Source organism: Aethalodelphis obliquidens, unplaced genomic scaffold, assembly GCF_003676395.1.
Source record: "Aethalodelphis obliquidens isolate GAN/ISIS:26980383/991018 unplaced genomic scaffold, ASM367639v1 scaffold39, whole genome shotgun sequence".
In the NCBI taxonomy this organism is placed as follows: domain Eukaryota; kingdom Metazoa; phylum Chordata; class Mammalia; order Artiodactyla; family Delphinidae; genus Aethalodelphis; species Aethalodelphis obliquidens.
The window spans coordinates 371617-396233 of record NW_020837983.1 but is presented as its reverse complement, the minus strand read 5'-3'; the positions used below and the strand labels follow the sequence as shown (position 1 = coordinate 396233).

The 24617-nt window shown below is 34.2% G+C and overlaps 1 protein-coding gene across 2 annotated transcripts; it reads left to right on the top strand.

The window, feature by feature from the left end:
* The first annotated feature begins 275 nt into the window (after positions 1–275).
* CALB1 (calbindin 1) lies at positions 276–24336 on the top strand. 2 transcript variants are annotated; one of them, XM_027131373.1, is made up of 11 exons: positions 276–577; positions 1068–1144; positions 4979–5053; positions 13265–13348; positions 13462–13518; positions 16692–16769; positions 19253–19308; positions 19395–19434; positions 19564–19617; positions 20524–20595; positions 20939–21821. In XM_027131373.1, exons 1-11 carry the CDS (start codon positions 499–501, stop codon positions 21050–21052), a joined length of 786 nt encoding a protein of 261 aa, XP_026987174.1. In that variant the 5' UTR covers positions 276–498; the 3' UTR covers positions 21053–21821. The 2 variants fall into 2 exon arrangements, with proteins under 2 accessions (XP_026987174.1, XP_026987175.1); XM_027131374.1 differs by lacking the exon at positions 4979–5053 and having other exon boundaries at positions 442–577; positions 20939–24336.
* Positions 24337–24617: the final 281 nt, after the last annotated feature.

Sequence of the window (24617 nt, the reverse complement as noted above, 5' to 3'; positions counted from 1 at the left end):
GAGTAAGATACCTTTTGGACATAAGAATGTGGAGGGAAATTAGTCTGTTTTCAGCATCCAGTCTCTGAGCTAAGGATTTCCCACCACCCGCTGCTTTCTACACTTCAAAACTACTGCTCCAACTAGATTTCCTGGGAGGAGAAGAGAAAACTGGAAGGGGGGGGAAGAAGGTTGGTGCGAGCAAGAGGCGGGGTTGAGGAATGGGAGGCAAGAGGAGGCGTGGCCCGGCTCGACTGTCAAGATAAATACTGAGAACTGGGTGCCGGCTGTGGAGAGAGAACTCCGGAGGAACGCCAGAGCTTAACAGCACCGAGGACAGCGCCTGGCAGCGCCTGCGCTCTGCCCTTCTTCCTCCAGCAGCCCAGGATTTCTTCTTTACACACACACACACACACACACACACACACACACACACACACACCCTGAGGTTCTCACCCCACTTTCGCCCTGACATACTCACACACGCATATTCCACGCAGACACACACTCCGCTATACAATGGCAGAATCCCACCTGCAATCATCCGTGATCACAGCCTCACAGTTTTTCGAGATCTGGCTTCATTTCGACGCTGACGGTGATTATCTTCTCTCTTTTGAAGAACCTTGTGCATGCCTTTTCCCTCCCTTTCCCCTTCCTTGAGGCTCCTGATCTGATTATCCCTCATTTCTTTTCTTCACTTCTTCCCGCACCTCCCTAATCTTATCTCTCCATTTGGCGGCCAACCATTAACTTTAAAGTTTATGTATTGTTTCTATGTTACCCCAAAACCGTAAACTTTTATTCTCCAAGAATGGTACTCATAAAAAGGGGGGGGATTTAGGGACCCTGCCCCCCAAAGTTTCTACGGCTACATTCAGCATCCCAACCAACCTCCTTTGCCCTTAGTGGGTCTAAATGTTGACACGCCGGGAGGGGAGCACTGCTGCGCCTGTATCCTTTGCGGGTTAATGAATATCGAGGCAAGAGAGAACCTCTCCGGTGGCCAAATAGCTGTTGTGGAAATTGAATGGGGAAGAAACTCAGAATGAGATGTCTGACACCTGGGTGCCTCTTTGTCTTTACAGGAAGTGGTTACCTGGAAGGAAAAGAGCTTCAGAACTTGATTCAGGAGCTCCAGCAAGCGCGGAAGAAGGCTGGATTGGTAGGTTGAAGTTTGCAAAGGAGTAAAAGGACCTTCGCCCTTAAATAAATAGATATTCTAGCATTCTCATAAACAGCCAGCGAAATCAAACGGTTTCCAGGAATGTAAACATTTATTTACTGAGAAGGGGAGAAAGGGCGCCTTTCCAAATTGTGGAGGGAGAGGGAGAGGGGGAAGGGGAAGGGGGAGAGGGGGAGAGAAAGGAGAGAGAGAGAGAGAGAGAGAGAGAGAGAGAGAGAAATTCCTTAAAGGGAAAAAACCTTACAATATGAAATCAGAGCTTTTAGAATATAAATTCTATACTTGTACTTTCTTTAATAGTGCTTAAAAGGAAAGTGTGGGTGAGATCTTTTAGCAGATCACCACCTCTTTGATTGAGTTCAGTTAGGTAATCTTTAACTTCTCTTCAACAGCCTGTAAGGGGGTAGAAATACATTTCTTCCCCTTGGTGGTCAGGAAACAAATCTGCATATTATGGATCTCTTATTCTATTGCCAATTATTATTCTTGTAATGTTGATGTGGTTGGAGTGATGAGAAAATGTCTTGTCTTGACCTTCCTCTCTGGGAGAAAGTTGTACAACTTTGCAACATAGCAATGAGCAAGGAATTTAGCAAAAAGGGGATTCATTTCTGTTGAGAAGGAGAAAACCAAAAGTTAGAGATGTAAAAAGTAATTTTAAGACCTTCACATATTTTAAACAAGCAAAGTGATACTCTAATGAGAAGCAATTAGTGGTGTTTTGAAAATAAGCTATATTTGTAATTTAAGCCATTAGTTAATTAAACAAATGACAATTTTTACTAATTATGAATGACTTCCTTTAGGTATAAATTAACCTGTTAAGAAGAGATATTGTCAGCATAAAAATAAAATATGCCCAGCTTTAAAACACAGATGAGATGATTACATAGAGGGAAATAGGTTAAGAATCTTACTAATCTATTGCGGTTTATGTAAGACTGCATTTCAGAAGGCAATGCTGGATTTGGGCTAGAGAGATGTTACCAATCTTTCGTCTTTTTGACTATCGTTAGAGATTTTACATTATAGACTATACATATATGTATATCTTTAGAGGAAAATATAGCTGTGTGTGAATCCTTTAGCAGATCACCACGTCTAGAATTGAGTTATATATATAATAGTACACATATATTATATATATCTGTACATACAATTTACTAATAATTCCCTTTTTGTTCTATCTAAATTGAAAATTGTGTGATACACATCTCTGTACAACATATTCAAAAGAATCCCAGAGAACACTAAAATATATTATGAAGCATTAAAAAACTATCAATTGCTAAAATCCAATGATTTAAATCAAATTGATTTAAAACCAGATAACACTCTGGGAATTGTTTTACCCAGATTTAATATTACATAAATTTGAAAGTATAATAGGATGAGATCAAATAAAATTGAAAATGTTTTATATACTTTCTCCATTCCCTTCCCCCACCTTATACATTACCATGTAAATAAATTCATGCAATACTATCATTATAGCTCTATGTATCTTTGACTAATAAAACATTTTCTTCCACATTTAAAAATATAAATATTTAAAAATCTGGTTGGAAAATATTACCTGACATAAAATTTTTCATTAAAACCTTGAAAGATGCTTCCAGCAGCTAAATGATTATATTTTAATTGTTCTGGAAGTAATTTTAATATTTATTTTCATTTAGAAATTCAGATATTTAGAAACTCTATACATGTTTTCAGATACTTCTTTTCCTCTTCCCATTTTAATATTTATACTTTTTGCAAACAGTGACTTCATGTTAGAGTTTTAAAGATTTTAGATCTTAATTATTTTTTTCTACTGCCAAGGTTCCAATTCTAGAATATTGGAAACTGTAATTATTAGATTATTATACCAAATTTGAGCACAGGTACAGGATTATATCAAGTTGCTTAATACCTTGATTATTGAATATTTTGTGAATTATGTAATATAGGCTTTGAATAGTTAAAATCTAAATCAAGATATGGATTGAGAGATTCATGTAGTAGACAAATATTTCACTACTGACCCCATTGTACTAAATCTACTTTTATATTTTTTCTTCTCTTTTTTTTAGAACTTAAAGGTTGACCTTATAAATCCAGTTTCTTTGCATTTCTAGCAATAGGATAACAGAGTTTACTGTATTAATGGAAACATTGTTTGGCTTATCATATTAATAATGTGAAATTTCAAAAATTTCAATAATATTAACTATAGGTGAATATAACATTAATGAAATATAACAACCCAGTCTACTTTCAGAGCTACCATTTTTCACTAAACATAGTTTTTAAGTTTGCATTTCTTTTTTATAAAGCTTTAATTTGTTATTATTATTATCATTATCATTATGTTTTACACTGTTTAAAACATAAATTTGGACTAGAGGTATACACTGTTTTAAGTTTACTTTACACTTTTTTGTTACTTTAAGGTATGTGTAAAGAACATAACTGATAGTCACACTATTGCCACTTTCACTTTCTTACAATTGTTGCTGTAATAAAATAAATAAACTTTAATAAATACAAGTTGAAATTAATCCATATTGGAAGAGATTTTTAAGTCTATATTAAATTGCTTAATTACTATTTGTTACCTCAGTTCTACTAAAGATATTTACTTTTAACCAAAGCAGGATTTTGTAACACTAGTAATAATAATATTCAGCCTCAATATAGCCATCAAATTATATCCCTAGAGCAAATGTGTGTGATAGATAATATCACTATCTTGTTAGTTATGATAAAAACTGAGACCTTAATTTACTTTTCCAAGGACACAGAATAGGACACTCATAAAGGCTGACCTATTTTACATAGGCTTCAGTTAATGCAAGAGGGCTATTTTAAATGGGCTATGTTGAAGACCCAAGGGTATAAATCCAACTTCCTGAATACTAGTTCTATGTTCAGGTTACTAGTTTACAGTTCAGAGCTCTCTAATCTGGCAATATGTGAAGAGATTATGTAAGCAATAGAATACATTGAAAAAAATAAGTCAAATGAGATGAAAGCATTCACTTTGTCACTCTTAAACATGTCTTATGAACATAACTAAATGGGAGAGAGAACATCATCTTGGAAAAAAAAAATGGAAACAAGGAAACACTGGAAAACTGCTCCCTAAATTACCCTTGGAGTCAAAGATCTTAAGCATATACAGTCAGTGACCAAAATAAGGTCATCTGTATTGTCTGTCTCTAATGAAATTGCAAATTGGTCAAGTTATTTTTTTTAATCTGACACATATTTTTCTGATTTTTAATTTGTAAGCAAAGAATGTTTCTAACTACTTCCATGCTGGAAACATTCTTTGCTTACAAATGAGTTGCTCTTGAACATTCACATTATTTGCTTGTCTGAAAACACATATTTTTAACTTCCATGGATAAAACATGTTATAATAAATAAAATGTTATAGGGCAATTAGTGCAGCAATATAAAATAAATTTTCCTGAAGCAAGCAATGTTAAAGTACTTTCACAGTGATCATTATATTTAAATTCACTAAATGTTATGAACTGAATGATTCTGACTACATTCTCAAAGGATAACATATTCTGAAAACTAATAATAGAAGATAAATCATAGTGATTGATTCAGACATAATAATGTCATTTGAAACCAGTAAAAACTGTATATCACTTGTATCTTAATTTTCATGAAAATAGTTAATCAGTATGCATAATTCTGAATGGTTCTAATTCCAGTTTTTCTTTACAACAAGTTATTACACCATCAAAAGCATACTGTTTGTTTGGTTTTTTTTAAAAAAAAAAAAACTTCTTACCTGCTTTTTTATAATTTTAGGAGTTATCACCTGAGATGAAAACTTTTGTGGATCAGTATGGGCAAAAAGATGATGGAAAAATAGGAATTGTAGAGGTAAGGAACTTACGCATTGTTCTCATATAGTTTTAATAAATGAGATTTTTGGAGTTGTATTCAACTCAAACATGATATGGCAAGACCTGTTCCAAGAGGTTTATTTTACTTAAGTAACATATTATCTTTTGTTCAGAAATATAAAATCAAAAACTGCTCAGAAATTAAAGAAACCTAAGAATTTGCATAATCCAAAACTGAAATTTAATACATTATGAAACTAAGACCTGGAGAAGTGAAATGATTTGCCTTTGACTATGTTAACTGTTTGCTGGCACTGGTGCAGTTAGAGGCTCAAGTCCCTAACTTCTGGATGAGTACCCATCCCATTACATTACCCAGATTCAGTTCAATAAAACACCAACCAAGTACATGGTTCGTTGGTATTTCTTATTGTTTAACAGTGTAGACTTTTCTGTTAGAATATAAAATAAAGTATTTGCAGTCCCTAAATGATATCATGGCAAAAAGCTGCATGCTGGTTTCTGAAATTCCATTTTAGATTAGCAGTTGGCCTTATAAAAACATAAGAACTTAGCTAAAGTCAGTGAATATTTTATGATGTGTTATAGGTACAGATTTCTTTTGAGTCTTTAAGAGTTAAAACTCTCGGTGTCAAATCTTATCTTTTGACAATGACTTTTCCCATTGAGGACAACTTTTTTTTTGTCTATGAATCAAGGAGGCAAAACTTTGACTATACATTAATTCTTCAGCATTCTCAGATTTGTGAAACAGCTGTTGCTTCCCTTACTTCTACTTTTATAAAATCTAGTGTCTCAGCTACTTTCTTTAACTCTGCAACCCATTAGAGAAGTTGAGTGAACAACTTTGTCCAGAAAAATTAATAAGGTCATATTTTAAAATATACCAAATACAGGCATAATTATGTTATTTATATAATGTTCTTAATGTATTAGATTGTGAAGTATTCTGGCTGTCAACAACATTTAGTCATAATTTACCTTTGATTCAGAGAACTAACCTGGTTTTCAAATAATTGATCTTATAGGACACCTGTGATGTCAATGTGAAATACACTTATTTTTAAACAGCTACCACAAATAGAGTTAAGGAAGAACATACTATTATTATCTTTGTAATTAAAATATTTCCCTGGAGTATACACTTTCCCCTTTGCCCATGTGTAACTCATTACTATATAAATAGATAAATTAATAGTAATGGGACTTATAGACTGACATAGAGGCCAACTAATCAAGATATGAATCATCAAGGATAAGAAAATAACTTTGAAATGAACATAAATGAGATGACATAAATCTAATTATTCAAAACAAGTGGAAATTCTAAAATCAGTGAAATTATAGATGTGGCTATTTCAGAGTTTGGCATACTTTATAATTCTAGCAGAGGAAAGACTGTCATCTTGTATTTAAAGTATTTCACCTTTAAGAACTCCAGTGGGCTCAGCTATTTATTTTAATTTCTTCAGTGATACTGGGTTGTAACAGTAGCACAAAAAGCATGTATCTGACTCACATGGATTCTACATTTTTAAAAGGATGAGAAGGATGAATCTGTTTTGAATCTATATTTTACTGTGTATGATATGGTATAATCATTTATGAAGCATTATTTGAGGTCTAATTTGGATGGGAGACTAGGAGTCACTAGCAGATACATTTTCCTAGAGGTTTGATGCAAGAAATTTCCCCAGAAGTTTGAGAAAAGAAACTGTTATAGGAAAGAAAAGATTTCTGTATGAGGAAAGATAGAGAGAAATAGGTAACAGAAGTGGATGAAGAAGTTAATGAAGACTGAAATGAAGACTTGAGGAACTTGTTATAGCAATAACAGTAAGAAAAAGAATTTTCATTTATTTGTATACATTACACAATTTATAGAGTGTTTTCAAATATGTGATCTCACTTGATCCTCATTATAACAAAATAAAATAAATACAAATATAAAATGAGCATCTAATTTATAGTTGAGGAAACCTGTGACTTCAATAGAATTTCAGCCATTTTCCTTTAAATTACTCAGTCTTTTTTTAAAATTAATAATCCATACATTTTCTGCATTAAAAGAAAATATTTGCAAGCTTCAGTTCATTGATTACTTATGGCAAGGCTTAAATTTAGTCTGGTTGAACAGGGATGTACAAAGTATAGAGAAGTTATTTGACCAAACCGCTTGAAACATAATTTGGGAAGAACTTTCAGATCAGTGGAAGCCGAAAGAGATTAAAGGGAGAGAAGTGAGACACATAAGAATTAATTAGAAAGTTTAAGTATTCCAGGACAGGGAACTTTTTGTCATATAGGACCTGTGGGAAAAACTAGCCAAGATTTCTCATTTTAAGGATAAAGAAACTGAAGCCCAGAAAGGTTGAATGATGTGTCCAAGATCCCACTGGCAGGGAGTGACAGAACATTTATACAGGCCTATGTCTGACTCTGATTCCAGAATTCTTTTCATTAATCTGAGTTATCAGCCAAGACACAGAAGGAAGTGGGGAGGGTGAGTACTTGGAGAAGTGAGAATGAGAGAATGGGAGAACAGGGAAGAGATTGCTGCTGTAGTTCATATGCATGTTGATTGTGTACTTAGCCTGGTTAAGCAGGAGGGACAAGAAAAAGGAGAGGTTCTGAAAAAATCATTGTAAAAAAGGAATTGAAAGCTACAGATTACATGTACAAAATGGAGAAAGGGAGAGTGGGGAATGCCTGAATTTGTAATGTGCTCTCTAGTGTCACCAGAAAGTTGTATTAAATAAACTTCATCCTTTCTGTTTTCCAACTTATATATCACTTGCTAAGAAATACTATATATAACAAGAAATACAAATACACAAATCTCAACCAGCTATGAAGGAATGTAAAAACCCAGGTTTTCCAAAATATATAATAGTCTACTTACTCCCATCAACTCCCATCAAGTACACCATCACTTCAGTGTTCAAAGGAAAAAGGGGTTAGATTTGCTTGTTTTGCCCACTTAGCAGGTGTACACATGGGCTCATCAAAATCTAATCAAAGTAAACCAAACGGTATTTAAGTGGCAGTCTACTTTCCTGGTGGAAACAGGCCAAATTGACTTGGCTGTAATTGAAATGTGTCGTTCAAAAGATTAGAAAATATAGTGGTTAATTTGCAAACTTCTGTTCTAATGAAGTTGACTGATACTTTCCAACAATATGCTTTTTCTACCTAGATATGTAAAAATATGTAAAAAGAAGGGTAATGTACAGATATGCTTTCTTGTGAACTTTTCAATTTTATGTCTACAAAGAGATTTTAAAATTCACACAAATACAGTTCGGTAATAAAGAGATTGTTGATACAAACTCAAAATAGGAGCACTGAAATTCTGAGATAATTTAACAAATACCGTGACATTCAAAATGTTCTAAATTTATTCAGACTAATAGCTCTATTGCAGAGAAGACTGATTAAAATAGTTAAAGAGAGAGACTGAATGATTTAACAGATAATAGAAATTTCTTCTCTGGTGCTCACATTAAGTATAGATATTTCCTTTAGCGGGATGCCAAATCTGCAAACTTTTCACCTGATCCCTTGGGAACTATGTGGGAAACTACCAACCTCTCCAGTCTATTGTGTCTCTTTGTCCAGGTCAGTGCATCCACTGGAAAAATAGATCTACAAGCTATTTTAATCCTAAAACTATAATAACCCTCCCAGGGAAGCAGACACTTCTCTAGACTTTCCTTCTTTTCAGCGATAGTGGGATTTGAGCACGTGAGTTTAACCATAGTAAATGTAATTTTTTTATAGCAGACTACTTTTCTACCTCAGAATTTGGGGAAATGACTGACAATAAAGTCTGATTTAAAAGTTCATTCTGGATAGATTTTTAAAAACAGTTTATTAAGAAAACTTTTTGACTGACGATTTTAATGGAGGGTGATGGTAAAAGGACAAGGTCTCAAAATCAAAAAAGTTAGACTGTCTGATTTCAAAATAAGCTATGTGATAGCAGGCCGTTTATCTTCTCTGAGTCTCTGTTTCCTTGGCTGTGAACAGGGGTGACATATGAGTATCAACATCAAATGTGATAATACATGTCAAACAAATAGATAAACTCTGGCACACTGTAAAAACTCAATAAATGTATTTGCTATTATTATTAAAAATAAAAATATTTCATTGGAAAATCTATACCATTTTTCTGAATGTCAATCTTTTTCCCATTTTTATAACTTGTCAAATTCAAATTATTAAATTCCACCAGTCTTTAATTTGTACAAAAAGATTATTTGCCTTTCAAATTTCCAGGTTTCCTGGACTCACTTCTCATTGGCTAGAAAAATATTTCTTTGGTTCCCAAACCAAAAAAGTGAATGTTTTACTAATATGTGTTGAAGGAAGCTAACATGCACCAAGATTGTCTTCAAAAGTTATGCCTCATGTGTGCTTTAAAAGATATAGCTCAGTCACTTATATTTCTAGTAAAGTTACTTCATGTGTACTCTCCCAGCACCTAGCATGTTGCTTTGAAACTGTCTGAAAAAAACTTTTTTTGAACTTATCTGCCTTCCTGTAAAGTTCTTACTATCGGTGACTACGAATCTCCAGCATCCAGCACAGTGCCTAGTAGGTTCTGAATCATAGCCACATGAGCCATAGCAAGGGATTTCAACCTACTCCAAAACACAGGCAAGGGCTCGATTTTATGCCTAGGAATAGAAGACAGATGGTAAAGATCCCTGTCATGGGACAGGTTGAGTTCCTTGGGGAGCATATCTGAGTTGAAGAAAAGCAATGAGGAAGTTTATTAGGAAGTGCTCTTGGGATTAATACCTGTGGAAGGTAAATGAAAAGAACAGGGCTGGGCAGAGGGAGACTTTGGGCTGTGATATAGTCTCAACTTCAGTTGACCGTACAGTGAGCTCTGAACTGGGATGAGCCTTCAGAGATGTCCCAAGTTTTCATGAGAGGGCTAGGTTTTATATCCCCATACGCATCAGTCATAGAATTCAGCTTCCTTGGGGAACATAGCTCTCTTCAGCCCAGGTAATCTCCCAAAGAGACCTGGCAGTTGAGACCATAGCAACACTCCTAGCACCTAAAGAGAGCTCTGGATGTCATATCACAGTGACCACCCCAACCCCTATCCACAACTCAGTAATAAGTTATTTGAATTATCTCCAAAGGAGCTTTATTTCCATTTATTGGAAGCCTATGCTGACCCTAGTCAATTGCCTTCATTCGTTGGTTGAGTAAAATATTTACTGAAATTTTTGCAGGTGCCAGGCAAAGAAACAGTAATTAAGACAGACCCTTTCCTCAAGATGTATATAGAGTGATAGGGAAGACAGGCAAGTAGAAATTTTTGCTTCCCCACTCTCAGTGACAAGCAACAAGCGACAAGCTTCATAAATGAAGCTTTGAGAGATTCTCCTGTGGCAGCCACAGTTATCTGCCTGCCACTTATTCCCTTGCTTTTCTCCACTCTCTTCTCCAACCCATAATAAAGTTTTGAGAGTTTATAAAAAAGCAGGTAGGTAGCCCAAGAACTAAGAAATCACCAATAATCTTGGAACAGGTAGTACTGGATACTACTATGGACAACAGTGATTTAGCAAAACAGAGACAAAAGCAGCCCTACTTAACAGCTTCTATAAAAGACCTCAGGTACTTTGTCAATATGGTCTTAGAGTCAACAGTTGGAAAGTTACTGCACCAGCTCTGAAACTTGAATATTAATTCATATGCATTGTGAAACACACCTTGAAAAAGATGATTTGGGGAATTCCCTAGCCATCCAGTAGTTAGGATTAGGCACTTTCACTGACAAGGACCCAGATTCAATCCCTGGTCTGGGAACTAAGATCCCACAAACCACATGGTGTGGCCAAAAAAAATCCCACCAAAAAGCAAAAACAAAACAAAAAACACACAAAAGATGATTTCTTAATGTTCACTAATAGCCACATCCTATCCACACATATTCACTGCTTCTTTCTTAGTGACTAGTTGTCTTATTACAATGTTTTATGTGTTTAAAACTCATTTCTAATGTCTGTAAAATAGGACAGCACTGTATTCAGTTTAACTTTAACAGTTCAATTAAATTAAAAGGTTGACTATTTTGCATGTAGATATAATATGTATTTTCTTATAATTAAACCAACTAGAACCAAAATGGCATGGGCAAAGAGATATATATTTATACTACATGAAGAGCAATTTTACCATCTCTATATTTGACATTCTAGAGACCTCTGAACTTTATGAAAGTTATATGAAGTTTAATTTTTGAAACAAAGATGGTTAAAATTTCCCTAATTTTACATGTGGTCATTGCTTACTAGCTTATTCTTTTATTTTTTCTGTTTTTATATATTTGGTGGATTTTGGTAAATAGAATTTTTTAAGAAAAATTATTATTTTTGTTCAAAACAACACACAATAATTAGGAAAATCCAAGCAATATAGAAAATTGCAATGAAGATGGAAAAAAATGCTCACTACAAATCATATTAAGTAGGTATTTTTAATGAAGTAAAATTATCAACCAATTCCAAACATTTATGTCAGGCACCTAACATTGAGCACCACACTGAGTATTCAGAGGATGCAGACAAAGAATAGACTTTGCCCTCCTGAAATGGATAGTCTATGGGGAGGTCCACCAAAAACTTACAAAGTAGTATCTGACAAGTTACATACCAATAAATAGAGAGTTGGCATTGGCTATTTCCTGTTTCCTAAATAAATGCTTGCATTAATGCACAACCAAACTAGTGACCTTTGTCTCAAAATAAATAAGAAAATGTTTTCTGAGTCATACTAAACATCCTAATAAGATGTCTGGCCCTCTTAGTTTCATCCCATTATTAGTGCCTATAAACTGAATGATTCTAAATTGAGATATTTCAAAGATCTAAAAACAAGATAAGTTAAAGGACATATTATACAGGCATAAAGAAGCTGAGATTACTTGCCTATAAGGTAGAATGATACATTTTATATTAAATTTTATATTTTTTAATGGACCTAAAAGGACAACATTTTTTTGAAGTGTGAGAGTCTTTCCTATAATTTGGTAGAACTTTCGGCATTTATGCTGAACTTAAGGTTAATCTAGACTGCAGATTCTTGGTCTAAAATCCAGAGATGAGGGTTCATGCCTGTACTTCAGGGGATTCATCAGCTTCTGGAAACTAGATGAAATATAGTGTTGTAGGTTCATTCTTTAACGGTGAAAATGTAGTGATTCTAACAGATTCTCAAAGTCATTTTGAACCCAATACGTTTAAGAGACACTGGTTTCTATTTCAACTCCTTATTTTAGTGACGAGGGTGCTAAGTTCCAGAAATGGCTGAGGGAGTTGCTGGGGACCACAGCTAATTAGCAGCTGAGCCAGGAATAGAACCCATACCTTCAGTGAGGCCATCAATCCAGCTCCCTTCCTCCCTGCACACAATAGATAGATTATATTCATCTTAAAATGGGATCTGGAGTCCTTCTTTCCGAAAAAAAAAAAAAATGAGCATTGAAGTTACGAAATGAGATCTAAGGAGAAATGTCATAGGGTCACTAAATGGAGATCATCGAATAGAATTCAAGACCTGGACTCAAGCAGCAGACGTTCTTTTAGCAGAAACCAAAAATTTGAGAACTGATATTCACTATTACTGGTCAATTTCCACTGTTCTTTGTGAATTGTCTTTTCCATCTCTCTTTCCACTGTCTTACAATTGTCTTGAATTTCCCTTCCTTTGCATCTCTTAATAAGCTTTCTCCTCAGACTTGGGAATGCATTTTTTCCTTCTATCCTTTCCACTGCATTCATATTTCTCTAGTTTCTTTTATTCTACATGAAATGTATGTCTCCATGTGTGCCATTCTGTGTTCCCTGAGAGGAACAAGACCAGATCTGTGGCACAGAAAAGATGAAGGGGTCAAGCCACCAGGATGAGTCTGCTTCTATGTCTAGCAGATGAGAATTGGTCAAATAATCCCTATCTGAGCTTCCTATGCATGCTTGCTGTGGTCATCTCCCAGACCAGAGAACCAGTCACTCAAGGACACCCAAGCACTGGAAGACACAATGGCACTTTGTAGGGGCAAAGTATCAGAAAGGGAAAATCGATTATAATGTTTTTCCTTTCGTAGTTTTCTAGGTAATAAAACTATGTTAAGAAAACCTAAGAGCAGGAAATGTGAGAGACTTGCTTTCAAGCTCCTTACAACAACTTTTTAAATCTTTTCTAGTTGGCTCATGTATTACCCACAGAAGAGAACTTCCTGCTGCTCTTCCGATGCCAGCAGCTGAAGTCCTGTGAGGAATTCATGAAGGTATAAGAAAGCTCTGTCACTGAATAATGTTTTCAGAAAGCTACTTAAAATAGGAAAATGGCTGCCTTTTTTTTTTAATATATTTGGTTTTCCTTATCCAAAATAATTTACAGACATGGAGAAAATATGATACTGATCACAGTGGCTTCATAGAAACTGAGGAGCTTAAGGTAAGCAAGTAAAAACATGTAAGTTTTTTCCTGTCAAATATAATTATGAACTTTGTAGCTTTTTAAAAAGCCTCCCACAAAAGAAACTAATGTTGAGCAATGGCGCATTTTCACCCACTCTTCCAGTTGTTAATAAAGAACCAGATCAAAAAAGAGACTTCAAGTACTTCTTGAAATTCTGTTCAGCAATGTAAAATTAGCATTCTCTGTGATACATACAAATTATTATATGAGGTAGCTGATAGATAGATAATGATATACTAAGCCAAATAAGTTGGTTATTTTCATTAAAATTTGGCATTTTATTTTATAAATGAAACAGCTATATAAATAGATTTCTCTTTCAAGATAAACAATTATTGGACACCTACTGTATGCCAGGTGCTTTACACACATTTAATCTTCACGTGAGTTCTTTGAGATTAGTATTACCCCTGTGAGGAAAAAGTTAAGAGAAGTGATGTACTGAAGGCTACACAGAAATAAGACATAGAACTGTGATCTTTAAACTCATCTGTTTCCAAAACCCCTAGCTTACTGCCTCTCAGTAACAGCAATAAAAACAAAGTCCTAATATAATCAAACTTCCGAAAAACTGCAACTTTGAAACTAAATTTATCAATTCATATCTCACAGATGTATATAAGAGCTGGTGGGGGAGGAAGAAGATATGAAGGAAAAGACAAAGAGGTCTGAAATCAAGTCTTATCTCTGGACAAATCTCTATATCATTCTGCCTGATTTATTTCATCTTTTATGTGGGGGTAATAATACCTTCCTTTCAGATTTATTGTGAAGGTCAAGTAAGATGTTGCACATGGAAGATTTTGTGAAATACAGGCACAGTATAAATTATATTATTCATGAACTCAATAATTTACTAGCCTTCAGAAATATAGAAGCATCTTTCTCTCATTTCTTTAAATTGACCTCAATACTTCTCAGTCTGGAAGACTCTATTTTCTCTATCTTCATGGTATAGAGTGACTAAAAGGCAAGCAAATTAATAATTACTGAGCACCTACTATGTGGCAGGCATAGTACTAGATGCCTAAAATATATTTTAACATTTAATCCTCACAGAATAGTTACAAGGGAGGTATTATAATTCCCATTATACAAACAAAGAAACTGAAATTCAGAGAGATTAGATAATTTTTAAAGAGTACACAGCTGCCTGGGAAAAGAACCTGGTTTTGGACACAGAATATCTGATAATGATAATAATGTTTTTTTTTTCCCCACAAGGCCAAACATTTTCAAGCTTCAGTCATCAAGAACTACCTCTTCTGCTATTATGTAGGGAAACATGAATATCAAACACAGTTTCCTGGTCATAGTTTAACATGGTTTGAGTTACATATATTTGTACCACTGCAAAATTGCTAAAACATATTTAACTAAAAACACTTACAGGGACTTCCCTGGCCCTCCAGTGGTTAAGACTTCACGCTTCCACTGCAGGGGGCATGGGTTCAATCCCTGATAGGGGAACTAAGATCCCACATGCCTCGTGGCACAGCCAAAAAACTAATATTTTTAAATTTCTTTAAAAATTTTTAAGAAAGGGAAATAATAGTAATAACATCTTAAAAAATAAAAACACTTAGAAATGTAAACATTTTTCATGTGAAATCACCAAAAACAATGTCTTTCACAAATTTGCAACTCAGCAACCCACAAGGTTACCCACAAGGTGACAGTTAAACTATTGTGTTTTTATTCTATTGGACCAAAAAAAAATTCTTCCAAATATCATTTCAAGTTCATAATGAAACTTTAGCTCATTTCAAATACTGGCCTTCTTTATTCTAAATTTTATTCTCAGAAGAGATTCTAAATAGAAGTACTCCTCTCTGGGGAATTTTGAAGATAAGTTGGCATTCTTTTTTAATGGATCTTTCAAGAAAGCTAATTTTAAGATCCGTAATAGAGTAAAACATTGCTTGCTCTCAGACACGACTTTGAATCTCAGCATCCCGAGGTTTCTCCCAGGCTATTTTTGTGACCACCGTTTTAGTCTCTGATGAGGATTTTTAACCCAATTAGTCTCTGACAAAAGCCTCATATGGTTCAAAAGTAAAATTCACCCCCCAACAGATAACTTTGAATTTTCCATGCTTTACTTTGAATTTGAAGTGGAATGTTTGAAGTGAAATTAAATTTATCAAACCAAGAAAAAGGTCTCCTTCCTTGAAAATAATGAAGTTAAATCAGCCCAGCAGAGCTAGAAAATCTGGGAGGGAGATAACTGAAAAACTGAAGAAACCCAACCCTTCAATAATGTTTGGACATAATATCTGCTCAGTTTTCCATAATTGCATTAATTCATTTTCTGAACAAATAAAGAAGTTGCAAATGAACAGCACTAGACAAAATGAAAGACTTTTATATTAAGTACTTACACTGTCATTTATATGGCAAGTTTTTGAAAGCTTTAATTTATTTCTCTGGTAAAAAAAAATTAAATTCACTCCTAAACTTCAACTGTCAAATTAATAATCATCTTTTTTCATCCTTCCCACATTAATCTCTACTTTGATGTGATTCATATGTCCTTCAAAGATTAGGTAACATCTGCAGCCAACTGTTTTAGTTTGAACAGTCAGCTGAAACATTCTAACCAAGGTGATTTGTACCGCATCAAGCCTAAAAGCCCTCTGGTGAAATGTACTTCATATTGGCTATAAACTGATGTGGAAATACAGCTTGTGAGGGCAGAAAATGCACTTGAAATTAAGGGTAGGTCTCCACCTTCTTTACTGATAATTGTTCACATATCTTACAAAGGTTTAAGGGGGTCCCTTGTGTTTCTTGGAGAAGAGTTACATGAGTATTTGTGAAGATAGCATTAGGTAGAAATGCATCCATTGGGCTGGCTGGTTTTACAAGTCTTTACTCTGATTCCTACATGGTGTACAATCCAGATACTTCTTTAATTGAAATCATAAAAGCATAGCATAGCATAGCAGACTGTGACAGATCAGTTTTCAGTCAAAGAGAACTGCTGGAACGCCAAGAGTACCTCCCTTCTAAGCTCCTCCAGTTACCCGGTTCTACCCTCAAAAAGAGACTTCCTTTGTATTCCTGGGGTGTTCCATTTCAAGGCAGGCTGAAATGAAAGCAGATTGTTTGTTACTGATGAAATTTATCTGACTTTTTTGTCTTAACAGAACTTTCTAAAGGACCTTCTGGAAAAAGCAAACAAGACTGTTGATGATAAAAAACTAGCTGAGTATACAGACCTAATGGTAAGACTGATCTTGAAAAGACTACAGCCAAGAGCCTATGAAATATTACTGTGTTCTGGCTAATTCCCAAGTCTACACAGGATGAAATAAACAAGCCATGGTGTGGGCATCACATTCACATAGGTATCATTTCACTTCAAAAGTGAAATACCTAGGGATGCTTATACCTTGTAAGGCTGAAAGCTACAAGTGTATTGTAAGGCTGGCTTTAAGGCTCAGCATATGAGCATTTCCTTTCTTGTGGAGGTAGGTAATTTTCATCTATCAAAATATCACTTGTTTTTCTTACAAACCAGTGTAATTATATCACATATATATGTAAGTTACATTATAGATATATAAATTATATCACCAAAAACTCATTTATTATAGAGATTCTGAATCCATTTTTATCATGTCTTAGGAAATCATTGATTTTGTTAGAGTTTAAAGAAAACTTCTGGCTACCTTATTCACTGAGTGACTAAAAATGGATATTTCCTCCTTCTTTCTTTTGAATCTTGTTATTTTGGAATATTGTCTTGGTGCTTTGGGTGAGGAAGTCCAAATACACCCTGAGCTTGATGCTGTGGTAAATAGTATAACCAAAAACTATTTTAGAATATTGATAATAGAGTGAAGAAAATTGCTTTACACATAAGCACTTAATGTTTGAAGAATGAATGAATAAATTTATAAAATTCCAGATAAAATAATACAATGCCCATGAAGTTAATTAACTTCCAAGTGGGTAAAATTTGTTCATTTTGATTCACAGCATTAGGACTATGAGGAAAAAGCCTTTGCCAAACTGATTAAGCCATGGCCCAATATTTTGGCAACATTATTTTAATTGTTTAATTCTTGAAATTCAGACAGTTTTAAATTATCCAGATCAGTACATATATTTATACACACTTTAAGTACTATAAATGTACAGTGAATTCTTACCTCATTGATATAAATAACTTATAAAACATAAGTGCCTATTATAACAATTATGTTATTTTAGACCAATAAAGGAGTTCGAATTTTTTCCTGAGAAATAATTTTATAAAGAGTTTGATCATATTTGATGTAACTGAGGTTTACTTTCAGCCTGTCAGCCTACTTTTATGTGGGGGAAAAAAACCCACTAGAACTTTACTATTGCCCTATTCAGTATATAGTGATATTTATTATAAAGTGGGACTAATCTTTAGTTTCAAAGCAATCAAAAAAGTTTTCACTGTAAGGAAGTGTCCTCTTTAATTCCTCATTACATTGCCACTTACCACAGCACTAACATACACGTGTTACAATGGGCAGATCTACACTCTGAATAACTTTTGGGAAATGGACAATAACCTACATTTATCAATTTTCTGTTTTGCGCCAATCTTAAAGGATGTCTACTTAAAGACTCCTTTCCAAGTAGAAATTTGAAGCAGCCTTTTTAAAACCACTCAGATGGGAGTTTTCCCCCTGTTGAATTGGCCTGGCCTATCTGGTTAAATGTCATAAACAAGCTCAAATCCAGGAAGCAGATTAATCAAGAACTAATTAAAATTTAAATATATTTGTAGGGAAATATTTCCCTGGGGACACTAAACTGTGTGATCTGGTGTCCAGTATCTTGGCAGACACCGTGACAATTTAGAACTTTTATAGTCAATGGACTATAAAATGTTGCATTAGTAACAGATCCTGAAAAAATCTACCTCCTACAAAGGATTGTTAGAACATCTCAGACCACAGAATGCCCTTCTTTTTTTCCCTAAAGAGACCTCATCAAACCTATATCCCTTATGATCACACTCCTTTCTTTAAAAACAAAAATAATGCCACTTTCTCACATATTTTATATATTTTGTTTTATATGTAGTCCTTCTATATAAAATATTAGAACAGTAGTTGCAACTTTCTAAAATGTGAATGCTTCCCAAATATGGGTATGAATGTGTTTATACCTGGCTGTGTCTTGGTATATGATGTGTATGTAAGTGCAATGGGGAGGTAAGGAGCTTTATTGAGTACCTAGTACCCAAGGCAAAATAAAACAATTCAAACTTACTCAAAAATTTGTTCTCTGAGGATTTATTCATATTATCTGCTTATTCTGATTGTACTCTTTGATGCTCTAAAAGAGAGAAACAAATTAAATATTAATTTTCATACTATTATTTGGAAAGTTTCAGGATGTGCTATGTACTGCCAAACACCATCTATCCCACATCTTGATACATATAAACACATATTTGCAAGAAAAATAAATGATTATGTTCCAGAAGCCTAGCCTAAGATCACTATTACTCTGACTATTCTATATTGTTATGGTAAATTTTGGCAATTGACACAGGTCATAGAATAGAAATTTTGCACTGAAAGTTTAATAGATGCTAGTTTCTAGAATTCTGCTGTCTACATAGGTAATTGATAACTCAAACTGCTTTATTTTGAATTTCCTTCTCCTTAATGCAATAAATAATTCTTCAATGGCTACAGTAATGCATTCTGTCTTTCAGCTGAAATTGTTTGATTCAAATAATGATGGGAAGCTGGAATTAACTGAGATGGCCAGGTGAGTTTAGGAACTATGCAAATATTATTATAAAAAGCTGATCCTTGTCAAAAATCTAATGTATTATAATGTTTTTCTCTCAAAAGGTTACTGCCAGTGCAGGAGAATTTTCTTCTTAAATTTCAGGTATTTCTCTTTTTCTCTACCATAAATAATATTTTTCTCAAAAGGTTAGAATGTGGGATATTTGCCAAGGGAAACACGATGGAATATAATAGTTGCATTTTAATCTTTGCTCTCTTCTCTATCATTTAGGGAGTCAAAATGTGTGGGAAAGAGTTCAATAAAGCTTTTGAGTTATATGATCAGGTAAAAAATTTTTCTTATCTATAATTTAATTCTTTAGAAAAATTTGGAAAATGCTCAGGAAGGGTTAACCTCAAACTCAAGGTTATATTAAAAGAAACATGAGCTATTAAAATTACTCAGCCAATTTATTCTTGTCATGGGAAATGAGTTATGTTATATCCCGAATTAGACAAATTTGATTCAAATCCCATGCAACAATTTATCTCCTGTGAGGCTTTGAATAAGATACCAAACTCCTCTGATCCTCAGTTTCCTCATTTGTAACCAAGAGATAATAATACTCACTTTGCAGGGTAGAATGAGGATTAAGCCAATGAAAATATCCAGCAGAATCCTCCCATTAAGTGTATGGTAAGATCATGTGTGTGAGGAAAGGTTGTGTATGATGTCACTAGTTAACATGTTTTGTTTCTTCTAATTTCTCTACTCCTGGACCAAATCAGTCCTCTGCAGGCTCTAGTACAGCCTTTCCACTGCCTGATGTGACATCAAGCCAGTGATATAGGTTCCCCAAGCCTATGTCCTCACTCATATTAAAATATTTGAAATTTGAAATATTTAATGAAAAATTTTAATGAAAATATTTAATGAAAAATTTAATGAAAATATTAATTACTTCAACAGAAGGTGGTGATATTGTTAACATAAAGTGAAATATTAAATGTGAAATCACTTTGAAAATTTCAAAGCATTTTACAAATATAAGATGCTGAATGAGAGGGAATTCATATCTATTTTGGAACTTGGGAACAGTTAAAAATTTGAGTGCCTGACCTAAGAGGTTAGAATATCTGCCAAGTTTGCAGTAGGAAGATTTTCTGAGGATTTCAATTATTTCCAATTTACTACATTCTCCATTATTATGGATGAGTTTGCTTATATACTGTTTTATTACTCCTCCCTTAGGATGGCAATGGATACATAGATGAAAATGAACTGGATGCTTTACTGAAGGACCTATGTGAGAAGAATAAACAGGTAATCTAGTTACCTTGCCACACTTCTTAAGCAGACTTGATGGATCCATCTAGAAGCAACCTCACATCCATTTTGGAGAATCTACTTTAAAAATTTATAGAGGAGCAGAAGTAGATTTCAGTTCTTAACCTGATTTGGTACTAGCCTGAATCAGTGTTTAACTGTGATAAATAGATTTCAAAAACAACCTTGTGATTTATCCACATTTGTATAAGAATTTAATCCAGCTCTTTTCTTGATGGATTGATGTAACAAGCAGTTTCATCTCACATTTTATCACTTGACAGTGGTTAATTCACTTCCATGTTTAACTGGATTATAATACATTCTGTGTTCTATATAGGATCTGGATATTAATAATATTCCAATGTACAAGAAAAGCATAATGGCTTTATCGGATGGAGGGAAGCTGTACCGAACGGATCTTGCTCTTATTCTCTCTGCTGGGGACAACTAGAATTGACGCCCATGACCACTTACTAGCAGTACATTGTATCTAAAAAATAACTGTGCACTATAAGGGAGTAGGCTGTATTTTGTTTTGTATCTGTAAATTTAACTGCATATAGATAATTATCCAGGATGTGTGGCACACTCTTTTCAGTTTGTTTCTATACTCTTTGTAACGTACATTTTTTGTACATTTGAAAAGGAGAATGTCTATGCTTAGGCCAGTCAATACACCCAATTAAAATAAAATAATCTAACATATTCTTGCTTCCATAAATATAGTTGGACAAGATTTCCCTAAAAACTCCACCAGGATTAATCTCTAAAATCCTAGTCTCTGATATGTAAATGCATTTGTCACTGAATAGAAGAATTATACATACATAACAAGCCAAGCATTCTTATTTCAGACAATTGTAAATCTGCCCCACAAAGTAGTTCTAAGCTGTGTTTCCAATTAGAAGAAATGTGCTTTTGTATCTAAAATACCAAAATATCAATCGTTAGCTAACTATGGCTCTATGTGGTTAACAGTCTCACTAGGCAAGATTTAGTCAATTAACCAACAACACACCTATTGCTTGAATCCACACCAATCTATTGGTTCAAGTTGATTTGATGACAAGGAAAGGCAGCAGCAGACAATGCATAAATCTGTCTTCTTCTACGTTTGTATTTCCGAGTCTACTGTCAGAGTATGACCTTAACCCATTTTCTAAACAGTTTTCATGTGTTGCAGACTATAATTATTCTAGTAAACTGCTGTTTTTATGTCACAGTCTATGTACTATCTGATTAAATTATATATATCAGGTATCCTGGTGTTTAGTTTGCATTCTTTCTGGATTTTCTTTTTATGTAGAACTGTTCATTTCCACCAAGGGTAACTGCTGCCTCTGAATTTTTTTTTTTTTTCTAGCTACAACAACTCTATTTTTACTACATAATTGAATTTTAATTTAAAATTCATAGCACCCTGATTGTTGAATGTTATATCATCAATAATTTTGTGTATTCTGTGAATTCTATATTTCATTTTGAGATCAGCATTCAAAATAGTTCTATTTCTATCTGCGAATAGTTTCAAATGAGTTAAAAAGAACATCTCAGGAGAAATGCTAATGCAATCATTTATCTTATGTAGCAAGGGTGACTCTAAAACATTCTTTTGACCCACATCCAAGTCATAATTTCATATATTTGTAGCTAGAATACACTATACTGGTTATAGTTGACATGTTATGGTTGGCGATTTCTCATTTTTTGATGTGAACCAGGGAACTATGAGAGATGTGTCTCTTTGAAATTTATAAAGTTACTGCCGAAGAGTTAATGGTTCTGGGTCACTTTGAATGTCCCCATTCTATAAATTCTGCACTGATTTTCTCAATTCATATAAATAACAAAAAAGTGAGGTCTCTCTTTCCCTAAAGAATGAACAGAAAAGAGATTGCCAAAAAATAAAATTTCTCATATGATGGCGGTAGTAGACTGGCTTTGCTTCTAGTGTGTGAATGGAAGCACTGACCTTAGGCTGAATTTAACTACTAAGAATAAATAAAAAGGAAAATAACTCTAATAATCTTGTATATTTGTTTTCTTCCTCAAAAAGTCAGTGAATACGTAGCCCATGATCAATTCAGGGAAGTGTAGGTTACTGAAATTAATACAGCCTAGGAAATCTAAATAAATGTAAACCTGCCTGACTCAGTGCATTATTGGATGCCTCAGTGAATTAATATGTGCCTCTGGCATTAAGATTTACAAAGAAATCTCAAAAAATCCAAATATTTGTAGCTCTTTGCCCAACAGACATAATCAAATATTTCTGTATGAAAGATGTTCTCCAGAGGAATAGGAAGAATATATAGAATTTTCCTACATTTCATCTGTAGGAAAACAAGTATCCATTATAAAGTATACTCCATAACTAGACCAGGTTTGGTACTCTTACAATAATAGCATGGAAAAAGAAAGAAAAGCAACAAGAAAAAGTCTGATAGGAGTATATCTGAGGGAACTTCCTAGAGTGCTTATAGTAATAATGGCAACGAATCCAGCACCTGGCCTATCATGGTGGACTTTAACTCCCAAGCACTACCAGGAAAAGAAATTCTTATAACTCAGCGAAATCAGTCACAATTACATATGAGTGACAGGCCAGCCCCCTGGAGCAGAGAACAGAATGAAGAATGGAAGATGAATCTGAAAGGGCAAATGGAAGATAGCTTATATAATGCCTACCTCATATCACAAAATTCATTCCAAGTATATTATTAAACATAAATGGGAAGTATATGCAGACAAGAGAGTATCTCTAATACCTCATGCATGGAAAAATTCCTTAAGCAATTATGAAAAAACAGATTGAGAAATTGGACTCTATTAAAATTAAGAACTCTGTTCCCAAAAATATACTATTAAGAGAGTAAATTTGTTTGTAGTTTGAAAAACCAAACATCAGAGTGTGAGAAGATATTTATGTTGGCTCACAACCTTGAGAGTTCCCCAGGTGAAATCTGAAACTGGCCCCAGTACATGGAGGACAAGGAGAGACCTAAGAAAGAGTCAGACCACTCCAGATTGGCAGGTGGCAGGTTTAATAAGCAAGGAAACCTATGTACAAGGTTCGGCTTGGGTGTAAAATGAGTAGATCTCTACACCTGCCCACCAGAATTTAAAGTTTCTAGAGCCTTTAAACTGGGTTCAGTCATAGTTCAATCCAGATGGTCTCAACAGCACCTTACTCACTCAAGGCTACTTCCTTGAAATAGCTCTGGCTGTGGGAACGGTGGCTCAAATCTACATTCCAGAACGAGGGAGGGAGTGAGGAGCCTAGATTCAGCTCTTGGGTCGACCTGCAGTCACGTCCTCTCGATGACCTCCTCCAACAATTTGTAACACTGACAGAGGTACATATCCAAAATATATAAACATTATTCCTAAAAATAATGTTTATACATAACACAACAGAAAATATATAAGAAAGTTGAATGGGCATTTCACAAATAAAGGATATCTAAATATCCAAAATAAAAACTAATCAACTTTATTAGTAATCAAGAGAAATACAAATTAAAATAAATGAAATACTACCATGCACTCATCAGAGAGGCTAAAGTTAGAGATTTTTGAATGCTAAAAGTATTGATGAGGATGTGGCACAATGGAAATTTTTACACACTGCTTGATGGGAGGTTGTGAAGACTTCGAAAAGCCATTTGGCGGTATCTACTAAATTTGAACATATACACACTTCACAGTCCCGCAATTTCACTTCTATGTTTTATCTTCACCAAAAAAAAAAAAAAAAAAAAAAAATGCTCACAGCAGCATTGTATTTGACATAGCCCAAACTAGAAACAACCCAATGTCCAACAATAGCAGAACAAATAAATTGTGGTATATTCATACAGTGGAATGTTATGTAACAATGAGAATGCATAAGCAAGTAAGCCAGCAATAGAAGAATACATGTTGTGTAATTCTACTTATATAAACTTCAAAAGCAGCTTAGCTTAGAGGTTACAAGTCAAGATAGTGGTTAGTTTTAGGGAGAGAAATGGAGTCAT

What these genes read in the sequence shown, in the direction of transcription:
- CALB1 (XM_027131373.1), top strand. Translation starts at nt 499, where the DNA reads ATGGCAGAATCCCACCTGCAATCATCCGTGATCACAGCCTCACAGTTT. An exon ending in GAAAAATAGGAATTGTAGAG is followed by an intron (nt 5,054 to 13,264) that starts GTAAGGAACTTA and finishes AATCTTTTCTAG; the next exon opens with TTGGCTCATGTATTACCCAC. An exon ending in CTTTTGAGTTATATGATCAG is followed by an intron (nt 19,618 to 20,523) that starts GTAAAAAATTTT and finishes CTCCTCCCTTAG; the next exon opens with GATGGCAATGGATACATAGA.